This window comes from Pseudorca crassidens, chromosome 4 (genome assembly GCF_039906515.1).
Source record: "Pseudorca crassidens isolate mPseCra1 chromosome 4, mPseCra1.hap1, whole genome shotgun sequence".
Taxonomy (NCBI): Eukaryota; Metazoa; Chordata; class Mammalia; order Artiodactyla; family Delphinidae; genus Pseudorca; species Pseudorca crassidens.
In genome coordinates, this window is record NC_090299.1 from 74655931 (window position 1) to 74676582 (window position 20652).

Genomic DNA, 20652 nt, shown 5'->3' on the forward strand with positions numbered 1-20652 from the left:
ATGCATGCTGAGGTACTTCAGAGTAAAGCATCGTGTAATTTATTTTGAAATGGTTCTACAAATACACACACATACACATATAAACAAAATGATACAAATATGGCAAAATGTTCATTGTTGAATCTACCTGGCTGGTATTTAGGGTGCTCATTTTATCATTCTTTTTACTTTTCTGTATGTTTGAAATTTTCTATAAGTTTTTTTAATTAACTGTCAAAGAGTACTTATTTTTCTAAGAAGTATAACAAGTTCTTTAAATTAGACATGAAAATATATTAAAATACCTAATTTAATCCCTGAAGCCAATGACTCTACACATATATTCTTCTTTATTTATTTTTGGCTGTGTTGGGTCCTTGTTGCTGCGCGTGGGCTTTCTCTAGTTGTGGCGAGCGGGGTCTACTCTTCGTTGTGGTGCCTGGGCTTCTCATTGCGGTGGCTTCTCTTGTTGTGGAGCATGGGCTCTAGGCACGTGGGCTTCAGTAGTTGTGGCACGCAGGCTCAGTAGTTGTGGCGCACAGGCTTAGTTGCTTCGCGGCATGTGGGATCTTCCCGGACCAGGGCTCGAACCCGTGTCCCCCACACTGGCAGGCGGATTCTTAACCACTGTGCCACCAGGGAAGCCCATATTTTTCTTTTTTTAATTGAAGTATGGTTGATTTACTTTATTTTTCTTGATTAATCTTTGTTATATGCTTTATACAACATTAAAACCAGAAATACGTATATTAAAAATTAGTATATTAGCCTTTTGCAAAAAGCTATGGTAATTACCTTGATCTGTATAGGTGAATTATAACCCACACATCCTTTTCTGCATTTGTGACTTCATTCACATACTGATTTCCAGAAATTTCTCTTAATTCCCCAAATTTTTGTTTTTTCTTAAGAGCTTTCCATTCCTGTAACCGCTTTTCTCTAGTTAAGAAAAAGAAATTAAATTACATAAGAATATTTTTATATTCTTAAGGCCATCCCCATATACAATAATAATTTAGAGCAATGAATGTAATGCTAGTACATACCAAACACTTTAAAGAGTAACTATTAACGGCTTTACAATGTCAGTTTCTCTTTTTATACGGGTATTTGCTTTATCATGGGTATTGTAAAGTATAAGAAATTAGCTACTGACTTAATTTTTGTTTAAGACTAAGTCAATCATAGCTATAGAGAGTTTATTTAGACATTGGGTCAACAAATTCTCATATACGGCTTAAATAAAGGGAGAGTATACATAATAACTAACATTTATTGAGGGCTTACTATGTTGCTAGGTGCTGTTTTAAGTGCGTTAACTAATTTAATCCTTGCAAAAACTTTACAAAGTTAGCACTATTACTATCCCCATTGACATGCTCTTAACTGTCATGCTAAGCTGACTTTCAGTTCAAAGCCTTTGTGAATATATGCAATTAATTGTTATAAATGTATTGCAGGTAGAGAGGTGGTAGAGAAAGAGTGATTGAGTATGGACTCCAAGGTCAGACTGAACTGGCTTTAAGTGCCAGCTCCCACTTACTAGTGGCGTGGACTTGGGCAAGTTATTTAATCTTTCCAAGCTTCAGTTTCCCCCAATGTGAACAAAACTAAAATCTGCTTGCATGGGATTGTTCGGGATTAAGTGTAAACATGTAAATTTCTTAGGGCAGTGTCTAGCACACCATGAGCGTTTCATAAATGTTACCTAGTTATTCATCTATAGAGAACCTTAAAACTTTGTTAAACAAATCTCAAAATTTACATACTTTGATTTAGCTGTTGAATACTTGAGTTTATGAAGCAAATCCAAATGGTTCTGACATATCTGCAAGTATGTTAAAAGTTACTGACTGTGTATCTCTAAGTACCTGGAAGTATTTACTCCCCTTCTTTCTCTGTGTATTAACTATATTTTCTTGTTTTCTGTACAGTAAGTCCTCTACATATGAACAAGTTCCATTCTGAGAACACATTCATTAAATCCAATTTGTTTGTAAGTCAACAAAGTTAGCCTAGGTATCCAACTAACACAATCGGTTATATAGTACTGTACAGTAATAAGTTTATAATACTTTTCACACAAATAATACATAAAAAACAAACACAAAAAAATAAAACATTTTTGATCTTACAGTACAGTACCTTGAAAAGTACAGTAGTGCAGTACAACAGCTGGCACACAGGGGCACTTTGGCATCTTTGAAAGTTCTCAACTTGAAGGTTTGTATGTAGGGGACTTACTAGATTCAGCTCTGGCATCTGGGGTCTTCCTGATCCTAGAGAGACTGCCCCTCTCTGAGCTAGCTAGTTCCCAAAGACAGCAAACACTCACCAGAAAGCACAGTCCTCAAATGCAAACCAACCAATCCAGAGCCCAGTCCCTCAACTACCTCTTTTACTGGGCTGAGCCACTATCCCCCTGCCCAAATCATCCCCTGGGCTTGGTACCAGACAATTAGAGATAGACACTACGGTCCAGAGCCTGCCAAATTTTTTCCAACTAGCCAATCCTAAGTCTGCTTACCCTGCCTAGCTCGTCTTTCCCACAGAAACTACATAAAGGCTCATATCCATCTTAGCCTCTCCCTCCTCCTGCCTCTTGACCAACTGGTGCTTCCCTGTGTGGCCCTGCATTGTGGGGCATGCCCCCTACTCTTGAGACCTGTGAATAATAATAATAATAATAATTATCTCCTGATCTGTTGGCTTCACCATACCTGAATATATACAAAATCCTGGGTCTATTTTAAAACACTGTGTCCTTATTTCACATATTAGAAACATGTCCAGTAAGACCACTCACTTTATATAACAAGTAATCCAAGCAAAATTAAGCCTAGAGGAGAATGTCAAGAACAGTAATCCAAGTCTAGGGCCCTCTCAGTTTTCAAACTGAAGGTCTTCAATTTTCCTTCTACTGGCCCAGATATTCAGAACTGACAGTCACTCCAGAGAGCTTTTGGGAGCCCTATTTTGTTTGCATTGAGTATTTGGCATCACTATCATTAATGTCCCTCAATTTGATCTCATTGGCTTAATATGTTTCAGAATTTTCAAAAAGTTTTTGTTCCAATGATGGCACTATGCCCTACTTAATGGTGCAGCTATCAACTACTTTTCTTCTTCCTCCACTCTTCCACCTTCTCCTCCTCATTTTTCTTTACTGTCAACAGAATTGGGCAGGGAAAGACATAAAAACCTGGGTTGGCTTTGCCATCAGGAAGTGACAGAGTGTTCAATGGCCTGCATTTTTCACCTAACAGTCATACCAGCTGTGATTCAGTCTCATAAACAGAAAGCCCTTTAGCTATTTTAAGCAGCAAGAAGCTTAATCTGAGGAATTAAGTGCTTTACAAACTTAATGGAAAGATGAAGGAGGAGGCTCCAGACTGGGCTACCAGGAAGACTCCCCGAACAACTTTGCAAAACTGGTCTGCCAAGGGAACAGCTTTCTCCGCTGCAATCCAGAAACTGGGGAATCTGGAACTAACGTTCCAATTGTGCCCTAGTATCCCCTACTCTGGTGATCAGAAAACCCCTGTAACAGTTGTCTCTAGGAACCTATCTCCTTAGCAGAGACTGGGAGAAAATATTTGCAAAAGTCGTATCTGAACTGGACTGTTATTTGAAATATACAAAACTCTAAAAACTCCACAATAAGAAAACAACCTGATTTAAAAATGGGCGAAAGGTCTTAACAGACACCTCACCAAAGAAGATATACAGATGATAAATAAGCATATGAAAGGATGCTCCACATCTATGTCAACAGGAAAACAAAATTAAAACAATGAGAGGCCACTACACACCTATTAGAATGGCCAATATCTGGAACACTGATAACACCAAATGCTGGAGAGGACTGGAGAAACAGGAACTCTCGTTCGTTGCTGATGGGAATGCAAAATGGTACAGGCACTTTGGAAGACAGTGTGGCCGTTTTTTTTTTTTTTTTTTACAAAACTAAACATACTCTTATCATTTGATCCAGCTATCAAGCTCCTTGATATTTACCCAGAGGTGTTGAAAACATGTCCACACAAAAACCTGCACACGGATGTTTACAGCAACTTTACTCATAATTGCCAAAAGTTGGGGACTTCCCTGGTGGTGCAGTGGTTAAGAATCCACCTGCCAATGCAGGGGGAACACGGGTTTGATCCCTGTTCTGGGAAGATCCCACATGCCACGGAGCAACTAAGCCTGTATGCCACAGCTGCTGAGCCTGCGCTCTAGAGCCCGCAGGCCACAACTACTGAGCCCGCAAGCCACAACTACTGAGCCTGCGTGCCATGACTACTGAAGCCCATGCGCCTAGAGCCCGTGCTCCACAACAAGAGAAGCCACCGCAATGAGAAGCCTGCGCACCACAACGAAGAGTAGCCCCCACTCACTGCAACTAGAGAAAGCCCGTGCACAGCAACGAAGACCCAATGCAGCCAAAAATAAACAAATAAATAATTGCCAGAAGTTGAAAGCAACTAAGATGTCCTTCAGTAGATGAATGGATAAATAAACTGTGGTACATCCAGATAATGAAATATTATTCAGTGCTAAAAAGAAATGAGCTATCAAGCCATGGAAAGACATGGAGAAAACTTAAATGCTTATTACTAAGTGAAAGAAGCCAATCTAAGAAGGCTACATACTATATGATCCCAACTATATGACAGACTGGAAAAGGCAGAACAGTGGAGACAGTACAAAGATCAGGGGTTGGCAAGGGAGAGGAATGAATAGGCAGACCACAGAGGATTTTTAGGGCAGTGAAAATACTGTGAATGGTACCATAATGATGGATATATGTCATCATACATTTGTCCAAACCCAAGAATGAACTGTAATGTACATTATGGACTTCAGGTGATTCTGATGTATCAATGCAGGTTCATCAATTATAACAAATATATCACTCTGGTGGGGAATATTGACAATGGGGGACGTTATGTTATGTGTGGGGCAGGAGGTATATTAGAAATCTATACCTTCCATCAATTTTGCTGTGAACCTAAAACTGCTTTATAAAAAAGTCTTAAAGGTTTTCTTTTGTCATTGCTCTTTTGTTTTGGCTTTAAATGAGGGATTTGCTTTAAATCAGCACTATCAAGACTACTACAGAATTTTCTCTTCTTAACAATAAGTAAAACTTTAAAAGGCTACAGGTTCCTTTTTCCTTAGATCCAAAGTGAGAGCAGAGATACTGAAATACTACTAGAATTTGGTGACCAGAATTAGAGTTGTACTTCTGATGTGGAATATGCAAGGGAAAGAAATTCTGTGTGTAATATCTCTTTAATCTCTGTGGCAGAGACTGTTTGGGTGTTCATCAGTATAGCTTCCTCTTCCAGGACTCACAGAAAGACTATATTTGCCAGCATCCTTGGCAGTTAGATTAGGGCCAGTGGAACATGTGTGAAAATGATATGTACATTTCTAGGACTTATCTCTGAAATGTCCCATCCCATCTTTCATACTGTCTTCCTGGTCCACAAGCCTGGATGTTAAGGATTCTGAGATGATGAAGCCCCTAATGAAATGTTCATTGCAGCACTATTTACATTAGCCAGGACATGGAAACAATCTAAATGTCCATCGACAGATGAATGGATAAGGAAGATGTGGTACATATATACAATGGAATATTACTCAGTCATAAAAAGGAACGAAATTGGGTCACTTGTAGAGACGTGGATGGGCCTAGAGTCTGTCATATAGAGTGAAGTCAGAAAGAGAAAAACAAATATCGTATATTAACACATATATGTGGAATCTAGAAAAATGGTACAGATGAACTTATTGGCAGAGCAGGAATAGAGACGCAGACGTAGAGAATGGACTTGTGGACACAGTGGGGGAAGGGGATGGTGGGATGAATTGGGAGATTAGGTTTGACATAAATACACTACCATGTGTAAAACAGATAGCTAGTGGGAACCTGCGGTAGAGCCCAGAGAGCTCAGCTCTGTGCTCTGTGATGACCTAGATGGGTGGGATGGGGTGGGGGGGGGGGGTGGGAGGGAGGTCCAAGGGGGAGGGGATATATGTATACATATAGCTGATTCTTTTCATTGTACAGCAGAAAGTAACACAACATTGTACAGCAATTATACTCCAATTAAAAAAAAAAAAAAAGAGCCCAGGTCCCTAGTCATCACCTGGAGAAGAGCTGCTCAGAAGAAGCTTGTAAAACATGCATCATCTGTGAGTGAGGAACTTTCTTGTGTGAAACCACTAAGATTTTGCACTTGTTTGTTACAGCAGCTAGCATTATCTTAATAAATTCTGCTGACGTGACTGTATCAATAGATTTGTGATTATTGAACGATCCTTGCATTCCTTGAATAAACCCTAATTATTCACTATATATGATTATTTTAATACTCTGTTTTATTTGCTAATATTTCATTTAAGATTTTTGCATCTATGTTTCGAAAGTGAGATTAATCTAAAGCAGTATTTATCAAGTTGAGGCATGTGGACATCCCACATGAGAATTACCTGGGAATGGCAGGTTCCACAGATGGGCATATTCCTGAGACTCAACCCCAAGTTACTGAATATTACCTCTTGGTACTGGTCTCAGGAACGTGTATTTTTAACTTCATATTATGGATGGTTATTAACACTTACAGTAGTAAAGCGACCCAGATGTGTGCATCTTCCATCAATAATTTCTATGGCCAATTCTCTTTCATCTCAACCCCCACTAACTCCCCATTTCAAGGGCTATTTTCAAGCAAATATAAGACATCATGTCATTTCATCTGTAAATATTTCATTATATATCTCTAAAAGACGAGGATACTTTAAAATTTTTAATTCACATGGCATAATCATATCTAAAACAATGGTAATTCCTTAATATATTCAGATATTGTTCAAATAATCCTATTTTATCCACTTAAAATTTTTATTTAATTGTTACAAAATATCCATAACATAAAATTTACCATGTTAACCATTTTTAAGTGTACAGTTCAGTAGCATTAAGTTCTGGCCCCATTTTTAAAGTTTGTTTATGCAAATGGGAATCCAAATTAGATTTAAAGAGTGGTTATTATATCTCTTAAATCTCATTTAATACATAGATTCTTTTCCATCTATTTTTCCCCTAGAAATTTCTTTGTTGAAGGAAACTAGATTGCTTGTCCAAACTTTCCCACAGTCTGAATTTTGCTTATTATATTATCATGAAATCAATTCACACAAGAAATCAAAATTTTTAGTAGTAAAGCTAGGTGATTATTTTGACTAACCAACTTAAGATCCATGAGTCTATTATTTCCCGTCTGTACTAGCCTTGTCTGATTGTGACAGTAAGATTATATTATCAATAAATGTAACAATGTCATATGCAATTTATTAGTAAGCTTTTCATCTTAATAAAAACATAGGGATTATCTGTGCCTTGAAAAGTAGAGAAAAATCAGCTATACAATAAATTTTAGGAAGCAGGTTATCTTCTTAATTACGCTTTTCTCTCTCTTATTGTATCAATTTTGGAAACTATTTTTTCATTTTAAAAATGATGTATATGATCATGTATCAGATACTCTCCTGTGTCTGGCTTCTTTAATTCCATATAATGTTTTCAAATTTCACCAAAGTTTGTGTGTATCAGTAGTTTGCTTACTTTCTTACAGAGTAGTATTCCCTTTCATGAACACACTACAGTTTGTTTATTCATTCACTTTGCATTCATTTAACATGTTGAAGGACTTTTGGGTTGTTTCCAGTTTCTGGCTATTATGAATATTCATGTACAAGTCTTTGTATTGACATATACCTTCAATTCTCTCAAGTAAATATCCAGGAATTTAACTGATAGGTTATATGTTAAATGCATATATAACTTTAGAAGAAATTGCCAAACTATTTCCCAAAGTTATCATATTATGAGAATTCCAGTTCCTCCAAAATCTTTAGTTTTAAATTGTAACATAATTCATATACAATAAAATTCAACGATTTATAGTGTATAACTCAGTGATTTTTAAAATAGTCGCAAAGCTGTGCATCCATTACCACTATCTAGTTCCAGAATAGTTTTACTGTACGAAAAGAAACCCCATATCCATTTGTAGTTATTCCCTATCCCCCCATCCCAGGCCCTGGAAATTAATAATCTGCTTTCTGTCTCTATAAATTTTCCTATTCTGAATATTTCATGTAAGTAGAATCATATAAAATGTGACCTTTTGTCACTGGCTTCTTTCCTTAGCATAACATTTACAAGGTTCAGTCCTGTTGTAGCATGTACCAGTTCATCATTTCTTTACATGGCTGAATAATTTTCCATCGTATGAATACACCATATTTTGTTTATCCACTCACCAGTTGATGGACAGTAAGTTTCTTTGTACTTTTTGGCTACTGTGAATGCTGCTGCTATGAACATTCATGTACACGTTTTGTGTTTTTGATTCTCTTGGGTGTACATATCTAGGAGTGGAATTGCTGGATCATGGTAATTCTATGTTTAATATTTGAAGAAATTCCAGACTGCACCATTTTACATTCCCACCAGCAATGTATGGTGGTTCAAAATTCTCCACCTGTTCACCAACACTTTTGTTATTTTTCTGTTTTCTTTATTATAACCACCCTGGTGGGAGTGAAATGGAAACTCACTGTGGTTTTGATTTGCATTTGCTTAATAACTAATGATATTAAGCATCTTTTCACGTGCTTATTTTCCATTTGTATACCTTCTTTGGAGAAATGTCTATTCAAGTCCTTTGCATGTTTTTTAATTATTTGTTTTTTTGTTGTTGAGTTTTATGAGTTCTTTATATATTCTTGTTAGTAATTCCTTATCATATATCTAATTTGCAAATATTTTCTCCCATTCTGTGGGTTGTCTTTTCACTTTCTTGATAGTGTCCTTTGATGCACAAATATTTTAAATTTTCATGAAGTCAAATTTATCTATTTTTTCCTTTTTGTTGCCTTTTGTTATTTTTGGTGTCATCTGAGAAATCATTTCCAAATCCAATGCCATGGACATTTCCCCCTGTGTTTTGTTTGAACAGTTTTATAGTTTTAGTTCTTACATTTGGGTCTTTGATCCATTTTGAGTTAATCTTTATATATGATATGAGGTAGGAGTCCTACTTTATTCTTATGCATGTGGATATCCAGTTTTCCTAGCACCCTTGGTTGAAAAGATTTTCCTTTCCCCATTGAATGTTCTTGACACCGTGTTGAAAAATCATTTGACTATTTATGAGAGAGTTTCCTTCTGGTCTCTCTATTCTATTCCTCTGGTCTGTATGTCTATCCTTATGTCACTATAACACTGTTTTGATTACTGTTGCTTTGTAGTAAGTTTTGAAATCAGGAAGTATTGGTCTTCCAACATTGTTCTTTCTCAAGATTGCTTAGTTTCCAGGATCTGGATGTGTTTCTTTTTATTCATTATGCATTTAATTTTAGACTACTTGGATTAATTTAAAATCCATGTACATTTAAAGTATGTAATGTAAGTGCCTGACATTAAGCTTTTGATTACTGAGGCACCTATTTCAAAAGACATCCATCTTGAAAACCATACTGCCAACTGTATGACACAGCTACTAGCAAAACAACCAGATAAGGAATTAGGCTGCTCCCACCCATGAAAGTCTTTCTTTCAGAGAGCCCTGGGTAACCTAGATAACTGACCACTTGAGTGACCTCTCTTCTCCCTTCCTGTGCTCTAATTCCAGCTCTTATGCTCTACATTAGCCAATAAAGAGACAACCCGTGAAACCTAGATACCCCATCAATGGACTCTAATAAAGGCACAGACCCAGGTCCCACTCCCACCCCTCCACCAGACCTGGCTGAGTGGCCCTCAGGCATGCTGTGTGTTCTTCAGGATTTCTGAGGAATAAATCTTGTTCCTCGAAGTTCTCTCAAAGTTTCTTGCTGAAGTGCATCCTACACTCATAATACAAACCACAGGAACCAGTCCAATCACAGCTATGAGTAATACAGGAGGTGAGTGCCTCAGGCATTCCTAGCCAATAGCATCACTACTGATAGGCTGGGACTGACACAACAAAGTAATTACTGAAAAGGAAGGACTTACTTCTGCCATTTAGCTATTTTCTGTATTTCTATATCTTACATGCTTTTTGTTCTTCAATTCTTCCATCATTGCTTCTTTTTGTATTTTTGTATTGTGGTATACCATTTTGATTTCCTTTCTCTTTCCTTTTCTGTATGGTTTTAGTTATTTCTTAGTGATTACCTTAAGGATTAAAATTAATATCTTACAATAACCTACTGTGAATAATGCCAACTTAGCTTCAATAGCATACAAACACTCTGCTCTTATACATCTTCATCCCTCCCTCTTTATCTCATTATTGTTACAGACTACATTGTTATATACTGTGTCCATTAACATTGATTTATAATTATTGTTTTATAAACTTGCCTTTTAAATCATATAGAAAAAAGGGAGTTAAAAACCAAAAATACAGTAATATTGGCTTTTATATTTACCTATACACTTACCTTTACCTATGATATTTATTCTTCGTATGGTTTTGAGTTACGGTCTAGTGCCCTTTAATTTCAGGCTGACAGACTCCTTTAGCTAATTTTTAGGGGAATTCTAGTACAGTAAGTCCCCAACATACGAACCTTCAAGTTGCAAACTTTAAAAGATGCGAACGTGCATTTGCATGTCCAATCACGTAAGTTAGTTCATGTGTCTTGTGTACATTGTCACAGGCATGCATCCTCTACAAGTGGTTGTACTTTTGGTACTTTACTGTACAGTACTGTATACAGTACAGTAGTACAGTATCTTTATTTCAAGCCCAGGATGTCCAGAAACAAGCGAAAAAGCAGCAGTGATGTAGCTGGTACTGCTAAGAAGTGCCAGCTGTTGTACTATACTACTGTACTTTCCAAGGTTAAGATTAAAAATGTTTTCTTTATTTTTTGTGTTTGTTTTTTATGTTTTGTGTGAAAGGTTTATAAACCTATTACAGTACAGTACTATATAGCCAATTGTATTATTTGGGTACCTAGGCTAGCTTTGTTGGACTTATGAACAAATTAGACTTACGAGTGTGCTCTCAGAATGGAACTCATTCATATGTAGGGGACTTGCTGTAGTAACAAACTCACTTAGATTTTATCTAGGAATGTCTTAATTTCTCCTTCATCCTTGTAGCATAGTTTTGCCAAATATGGAATTCTTGACTGACAGGTGCTTTTTTTTTTCTGTTGCAGCCTCTAAGATTTCTGAGGAGAAATTGGCTGATAGTCTTTTTAAGGGATGTGTCTTTGTGTGGGTCTCTGAGTTTATCCTTCTTGGAGTCCATTGAGCACCCTGGATTTGTAGATTTATGCCTTTTGTCAAATTTGGGGAGTTTTCAGCCATTATTTCTACAAATATGATTTGTGCCCCTTTCTTTCTCTTTTCCTCTGCTGTGACTCCCATATTATATATGCTAGTTCACATAGTAGTGTACCACAAGGCCAGTTAGGGCTCTGTTCTCTCTTCTTTATTCTCAGACTCAATACTTTGAATCGTCCTATCTTCAAATTTTCTCTATTTTCTGCTGGTTCATATCTGCTTTTGAAGCCCTTTAGTGTATATTTCAATTCAATTATTGTACTTTTTAGTTTCAGAATGTCCTTTTGGTTCCTTTTTATAATTCCAATCTCTTTATTGTTATTCTCATTTTGTTCATATTATGTTCTCCTGTCTTTGTCCATGTCTTCCTTTAGCTCTTTGAGCACCTTTAACTAAGTTGTCTTAAAGTCTTTGTCTAGTAAGTCTGACACTTTGGCTACCTCAGGTATATTTTGTATTGATTTATTTTGTTCCTTTGTCTGGGCCATACTTTCCTGTTTCTTTTTACACCTGATTTTTTTGTGTTATTGAAAACTGAATATTTTACTCAATTGGTAACTCTAGAAATCAGATTCTTCTTACAATCCATGTTTTTGTTTTTGTGTTTTTACATTGGGTGTGTCTGTGCCAGGATCAGCCTCAGGTGAAAGCATAAGGTCTTCTCAGGTCTTTTCTGAGCCTTCAACTTTCCCAAGGCTTTCTACATTCCCCCATATATATGGTTGTTTTTGAATGTTAAAAAAAAAGAAACCAGAAGTGGCTCCTTAAAATCTCCTGGAAGCCACTTGAGCCAGTGAGGGTTAACACAATGAATGCCAGTCTCTGGGTCTGTACCTCTGCATTCAGAGCAGCAATCTGCAATCAGATCACAGAATCCTGATATTTGAGGACAAAGTCCTTATTGCCTAACCTGGATCCAGCAAGAAACACAGGATGCTGTTGAAACAGCTGCCTGCCATGGGGCTGGGGGGTGAGGGATGGATAGCTGTTACTACACCGAGAACTGAAATCAACCAATACTAACTGAAATTTACCAGCCAAGCTTTATGCTGTAAGCTACAAGTGTTCAGATAGACTCCAGAGTTCCAAAGCCATAAGACCGTTTCTGCCAGTACAATTGCTACCTAGGTGGACAGATGGATTCTTGGAGCTTTCTACTTCACCTTTCCTGCTGTCCACTTGGCCAGTGATTTTTGGAAAATCCCTCAAATTTGGGTTTCTATTTAAACATTCACCCACTCATTTTAGCATCTATCAGCAGATCCTGCCCATGGAGGATTATTACTGTGGTGTTTTAATGATGATCTTTCTATTTTCCTCATTCTGTCTACACTTATTAATTGGAATTCTTCAGTGAGGAAGAACTGTTACTTCCTCTGAATTTGTTCATGTATTCATTTACTTATCTATGTCACTATAGGATAAGGACTCAAGGATAATTATTTTATTATTTTATAATTCAATATTATAGTAATTAATTTTGTTGTTCAAGTTGTTCCAACTCTGGCCAATCTGAGATCTTTTAGTGTGGCTCCTGTGCCTTGAAAAAAGTTTTCAGCACTGCCTTAACTTTCTGATACTACAAAATGCCCCAGACTCATACTGTTCTTTCTCAACTCACACTGTTGAATAAAGCAATACTTTAAGAATCACCGGTTCCGGAGGAGACCTTCAAGATGGCGGAGGAGTAAGACGTGGAGATCACCTTCCTCCTCAAAAATACATCAGAAATACATCTACACGTGGAACAACTTCTACAGAACACCTACTGAAAGCTGGCAGAAGATCTCAGACTTCCCAAAAGGCAAGAAGCTCCCCACATACCTGGCCACGTGGCTGACAGGGTCTTGGTGCTCTGGCAGAGTGTCAGGCCTGTGCCTCTGAGGTGAGACAGCCAAGTTCAGGACATTGGTCCACCAGAGACCTCCTGGCTCCACGTAATAACAAATGGCAAAAGCTCTCCCAGAGATCTCCATCTCAACGCTAAGACCCAGCTTCACTCAAAGACCAGCAAGCTACAGTGCTGGATACGTTATGCCAAACAACTAGCAAGACAGGAACACAAGCACACCCATTAGCAGAGAGGCTGCCTAAAATCATGCTAAGGTCACAGACACCCCAAACACAACACCGGACATGGTCCTGCCCATCAGAAAGACAAGATCCAGGCTCATCCACCAGAACACAGGCACCAGTCCCCTCCACCAGGAAGACTACCCAACCCACTGAACCAACCATAGCCCCTGGGGGCAGACACCAAAAACAATGGGAACTATGAACCTGCAGCCTGCGAAAAGGAGACCCCAAACACAGTAAGTTAAGCAAGATGAGAAGACAGAGAAACACACAGCAGATGAAGGAGCAAGGTTAAAAACCCACTAGACCAAACAAATGAAGAGGAAATAGCCTGTCTACCTGAAAAAGAATTCAGAGTAATGACAGTAAAGATGATCCAAAATCTTGGAAACAGAATGGAGAAATTACATGAAATGTTTAACAAGGAACTAGAAGAACTAAAAAGCAAACAAACAATGATGAATAACACAATAAATGAAATTAAAAATTCTATAGAAGGAATCAATAGCAGAATAAGTGAGGCAGAAGAATGGATAAGTAACCAGGAAGATAAAATAGTGGAAAAAACTACCACAGAGCATAATAAAGAAAAAAGAATGAAAAGAATTGAGGACAGTCTCAGAGACCTCTGGGACAACATTAAATGCACCAACATTCGAATTATAGAGGTCGCAGAAGAAGAAGAGAAAAAGAAAGGGACTGAGAAAATATTTGAAGAGATTATAGTTGAAAACTTCCCTAATACGGGAAAGGAAATAATCAAGTCCAGGAAGCACAGAGAGTCCCATACAGGATAAATCCAAGGAGAAACACACCAAGACACATATTAATCAAACTATCAAAAATTAAATACAAAGAAAAATATTAAAAGCAGCAAGGGGAAAACAACAAATAACACAAAAGGGAATCCCCATAAGGTTAACAGCTGATCTTTCAGCAGAAACTCTGTAAGCCAGAAGGGAGTGGCAGGACATATTTAAAGTGATGAAAGAGAAAAAGCTACAACCAAGATTACTCTACCCAGAAAGGTTCTCATGCAGATTTGATGGAGAAATTAAAACCTTTACAGATAAGCAAAACCTAAGAGAATTCAGCATCACCAAACCAGCTTTACAACAAATTCTAAAGGAACTTCTATAGGCATGAAACACAAGAGAGGGAAAAGACCTACAATAACGAACCCAAAACAATTAAGAAAATGGGAATAGGAACATACATATCGATAATTACCTTAAACATGAATGGATTAAATGCTCCAACCAAAAGACACAGGCTCACTGAATGGAAACAGAAACAAGACCTGTATATATGCTGTCTACAAGAGACCCACTTCAGACCTAGGGACACATACAGACTAAAAGTGAGGGGATGGAAAAAGATATTCCACACAAATGGAAATCAAAAGAAAGCTGGAGTAGCAATTCTTGTATCAGACAAAATAGACGTTAACATAAAGACTATTACAAGAGACAAAGACGGACACTACACGATGGATCAAGATATCAATCCAAGAAGAAGATATAACATTTGTACATATTTATGCACCCAACATAGGAGCACCTCAACACATAAGGCAAATGCTAACAGCCATAAAAAGGGGAAATCAACAGTAACTCAATCATAGTAGGGGACTTTAACACCCCACTTTCACCAATGGACAGATCATCCAAAATGAAAATGAATAAGGAAACACAAGCTTTAAATGATACATTAAACAAGATGGACTTAATTGATATTTATAGGACATTCCATCCAAAAACAACAGAATACACTTTCTTTTCAAGTGCTCGTGGAATATTCTCCAGGACAGATCATATCTTGGGTCACAAATCAAGCCTTGGTAAATTTAAGAAAATTGAAATCATATCAAGTATCTTTTCTGACCACAACTCTATGAGACTAGGTATCAATTACAGGAAAAAATCTGTCAAAAGTACAAATACATGGAGGCTAAACAATACACTACTTAATAACCAAGAGATCACTGAAGAAATCAAAAAATACCTACAAACAAATGACAATGAAAACATGATGAACCAAAACCTATGGGATGCAGCAAAAGCAGTTCTAAGAGGGAAGTTTATAGCAATACAATCCTACCTCAAGAAACAAGAAACATCTCAAATAAACAGCTTAACCTTACACCTAGAGCAATTAGAGAAAGAAAAACAAAAAACCCCCAAAGTTAGCAGAAGGAAAGAAATCATAAAGATCAGATCAGAAATAAATGAAAAAAAATGAAGGAAACAATAGCAAAGATCAATAAAACTAAAAGCTGGTTCTTTGAGAAGATAAACAAAATTGATAAACCATTAGCAAGACTCATCAAGAAAAAAAGGGAGAAGACTCAAATCAATAGAATTGGAAATGAAAAAGGAGAAGTAACAACTGACACTGCAGAAATACAAAGGACCATGAGTGATTACTACAAGCAACAATATACAAATAAAATGGACAACCTGGAAGAAATGGACAAATTCTTAGAAAAGCACAAACTTCCAAGACTGAATCAGGAAGAAATAGAAAATATAAACAGATCACAAGAACTGAACAATCACAGGAACTGAAATTGAGACTGTGATTAAAAATCTTCCAACAAACAAAAGCCCAGGACCAGATGGCTTCACAGGTGAATTCTATCAAACATTTAGAGAAGAGCTAACACCAAACCTTCTCAAACTCTTCCAAAATACAGCAGGGGGAGGAACACTCCCAAACTCATTCTACGAGGCCACCATCACCCTGATACCAAAACCAGACAAAGATGTCACGAAGAAAGAAAACTACAGGCCAATATCACTGATGAACATAGATGCAAAAATCCTCAACAAAATACTAGCAAACAGAATCCAACAGCACATTAAAAGGATCATACACCATGATAAAGTGGGGTTTACGCAGGAATGCAAGGATTTTTCAATATATGCAAATCAATCAATGTGACAAACCATAATAACAAACTGAAGGAGAAAAACCATATGATCATCTCAAGAGATGCAGACAAAGCTTTTGACAAAATTCAATACCCATTTATGATAAAAACCCTCCAGAAAGTAGGCATAGAGGAAAAACTTACCTCAACATAATGAAGGCCATATATGACAAACCCACAGCCAACATCATCCTCAATGGTGAAAACTGAAACCTTTTCCACTAAGATCAGGAACAGGATACGGTTGTCCACTCTCACCACTATTATTCAACATAGTTTTGGAAGTTTTAGCCACAGCAATCAGAGAAGAAAAAGAAATAAAAGGAATCCAAATCAGAGAAGAAGAAGTAAAGCTGCCACTGTTTGCAGATGACATGGTACTATACAGAGAGAATCCTAAAGATGCTACCAGAAAACTACTACAGATAATCAATGAATTTGGTAAAGTAGTAGCATACAAAACGATTGCACAGAAATCTCCTGTATTCCTATATACTAATGATGAAAAATCTGAAAGAGAAGTTTAGGAAACACTCCCATTTACCATTGCAACAAAAAGAATAAAATAGCTAGGCTAAGGAGACAAAAGACCTGTATGCAGAAAACTATAAGACACTGATGAAAGAAATTAAAGATGATACCAACAGATGGAGAGATATACCATGTTCTTGGATTGGAAGAATCAACACTGTGAAAATGACTATACTACCCAAAGCAATCTACAGATTCAATGCAATCCCTATCAAACTACCAATGGCATTTTTCACAGAACTAGAACAAAAAATTTTACAGTTTATATGGAAACACAAAAGACCCCAAATAGCCAAGAAATCTTGAGAAAGAAAGACGGAGCTGGAGGAATCAGGCTCCCTGACTTCAGACTATACTACAAACCTACAGTAATCGAGACATTATGGTACTGGCACAAAAACAAATATAGATCAATGGAACAGGATAGAAAGCCCAGAGACAAACGCATGCACATATGGTCACCTTATCTGTGATAAAGGAGGCAAGAATATACAATGGAGAAAAGACAGTCTCTTCAATAAGTGGTGCTGGGAAAACTGGAGAACTACATGTAAAAGAATGAAATTAGAACATTCCCTAACACCATACACAAAAATAAACTCAAAATGGATTAAAGACCTAAATGTAAGGCCAGACACTATCAAACTCTTAAAGGAAAACATAGACAGAACACTCTATGACATAAATCACAGCAAGATCCTTTTTGACCCACCTCCTAGAGAAATGGAAATAAAAACAAAAATAAACAAATGGCACCTAATAAAACTTCAAAGTTTTTGCACAGCAAAGGAAACCATAAACAAGACCAAAAGACAACCCTCAGAATGGGAGAAAATATTTGCAAATGAAGCAACTGTCAAAGGATTAATCTCCAAAATTTACAAGCAGCTCATGCAGCTGAATATCAAAAAAACAAACAATCTAATCCAAAAATGGTAGAAGACCTAAATAGACATTTCTCCAAAGAAGATATATAGATTGCCAACAAACACATGAAAGGATGCTTAACATCACTAATCATTAGGGAAATGCAAATAAAAACTACAGTGAGGTATCACCTCACACCAGTCAGAATGGCCATCATCAAAAAATCTACAAACAATAAATGCTGGAGAGGGTGTGGAGAAAAGGGAACCCTCTTGCACTGCTGGTGGGAATGTAAATGGATACAGCCACTATGGAGAACAGTATGGAGGTTCCTTAGAAAACTAAAAACAGAACTAAAGGAACTAAGGTTCCTTTTCTAAGAAACTAAGGTTCCTTAGAAAACTAAAAACTACCATACGATCTAGCAATCCCACTACTGGACATATACCGTGAGAAAACCATAATTCAGAAAGAGTCATGTATCACAATGTTCACTGCAGCACTATTTACAATAGCCAGGATATGGAAGCAACCTAAGTGTCCACTGACAGATGAATGGATAAAGAAGATATGGCACATATATACAATGGAATATTACTTGGCCATAAAACGAAACGAAATTGAGTTATTTGTAGTTAAGGTGGATGGACCTAGAGTCTGTTATACAAAGTGAAGTAAGTCATAAACAGAAAAACAAATACCATATGCTAACACATATATATGAAATCTAAAAAATAAAAATGGTTCTGAAGAACCTAGGGGCAGGACAGGAATAAAGACGCAGACGTAGAGAATGAACTTGAGGACACAGGGAGGGGGAAGGGTAAGCTGGGACAAAGTGAGAGAGTGGCATGGACTTATATATACTACCAAATGTAAAACAGACAGCTAGTGGGAAGCAGCAGCATAGCACAGGGAGATCAGCTCGGTGCTTTGTGACCACCTAGAGGGGTGGGATAGGGAGGGTGGGAGGGAGATGCAAGAGGAAGGGGATATGGGGATATATGTATATGTATAGCTGATTCACTTTGTTATAAAGCAGAAAGGAACACACCATTGTAAAGCAATTATACTGCAATAAAGATCTTAAAAAAAAAAAGAATCACTGGTTCCTTTTATTGGAAAATAGTATTGTGAATCAAGAGCTGAATTCTAGGTGTGTTCATTGCTACCAGAGTATTGCTGCTTCTAACACAATTCACTGATTTTTTTTCGTGTGAAAACAACCTTGTATTCCTGGGACCAATCCCACTTGATTGGAATGTATTCTTCTTCTTTTAAATTGCTGGACTTAATTTGCTAATATTTTGTCAAAATTTTTCGTACCTATATTTATAGGAGATATTTTTCTGTAGCATTCTGTTTTTGCAATTTCTTTGTCAAGTATTTGTATCAGGATAAGTTGGGAAACCGAGGCACCTGTTCTAATTTCTGAAAGAATTTGTTTATGACTGGTAATTAATTATTCATTAAATGACAGAAACCCTTGACAAACATCAGGCTAGAAGGAAAACCATGGCCCTCTTTTTATTGGCCTTCTATTGATATTTTCCACTTTATTCACATGTAACTTGATGAAGTTCTACTGTATATTACTGAATAGTTTTTTATTTAAGCAAAGGCAAAAAAGGTCAAAAAAAATCCATCTTATATAAGGTGAGTTAATTTTAAAATGTTAAAAGTTAGTTTTGTTCTTTGTAAAATACAGTCTGTAGACAAAAAAGGACTTTTTCCTTAGTTTCATTCTTACAATACTTCATTCAAAAACTCATAAATTATCCAAATGAATCACTGTACCTATATATTTCGATAGCTCTCATATCTTCATCATCAAATTCATCTTCAGTTTCCTTCAACTGTGCAAGAGTCATCTTTTCGTATGGTTTAACTAAAACAAAATAAGTTGTAGATAACTGAGTTATTTAAAAGCCAATTTTACTTTAGAGTCACATGTCTAGAAAAAACAATATATTAGATAAATGGAGATCAAGAATATCTTTAATGTTGCAGTTTCTCCAGCATATAAACTATATTGTGGCTGACTGCTTCAGGTTTGTTTAAAGTGCTATTACTCCCTCAGAGTTCACAGAACTACCAGGCTGCATTTAAAAGCAGATGTGAAAATCAATTAGACCTCATAAATTTAGACTTCCTCAAGTACCTGGAAATTTTAACAAATAATACATTTTATATAGAATGATCGAAACAGAAAGTAATCACAAGGTAGAGAAATATGACAGAGGGAAAAAAAGCTCACTAGATTAGATACCAGGGCATTTCAGCTCTGATATTAACTAGCATGTAACTTTCAACACATGAATTAGAAACTTTAAGGGGTCAGCATCCTAATTTCAAAAGTATGGGTGGGATTTAAATTATTTCTAATGTCATCTCTCCCTCTAAATTCATGAAATACATGATCACTGTCATAACTGTATTATTCCCTTCACCCAGCCCACCAAATGCACAACTATACCCATTGCTTCTTTCTGTAAACGTAAAACCATTTCTTCAATTTCATCTTTTGGCTCTTCTTTTGGAGGAAGAATGCCAAAATCTCTTAAAATGTCATTCCATTCTGTATCTTCATTTGGATCCTATATAAAAAAAATAAAAAATCTATTAGCACAGTTGTGCATTTTAATATTTGTAAAATCGATTTCCAACCATGTAATTGTTCATGAACTCTACAGGTAAACTAGAAAATTAGTTTCAAAGAATAGAACAAAATGGCCTACTTTTTTCCCATTTCCCATTTCCGTAATGCAACTACATACTTTGATAAAAAGAATACATCCTCTACCCTCAAAGTTACACTGAGATGTTTAATAAAAAATAAATCTGAAAAACATATATCAAATGTTAATGAAGAAACTTGTAAGTCACGTTAAATTCTCTGAAGACTATA

At 36.7% G+C, this 20652-nt stretch overlaps 1 protein-coding gene across 1 annotated transcript in view; it reads right to left on the minus strand.

The window, feature by feature from the left end:
* The window catches only part of PDCL2 (phosducin like 2), a 48746-nt gene that overhangs the window by 12619 nt on the left and 15475 nt on the right, over positions 1 to 20652 (minus strand). The window contains exons 2-4 of the mRNA XM_067736060.1: positions 20221 to 20341; positions 19542 to 19632; positions 775 to 918 (exon numbers count right to left, since the gene is read on the minus strand). Coding sequence (XP_067592161.1) covers positions 775 to 918; positions 19542 to 19632; positions 20221 to 20341 — 356 coding nt within the window. The remainder of the gene's footprint in view (positions 1 to 774; positions 919 to 19541; positions 19633 to 20220; positions 20342 to 20652) is intronic.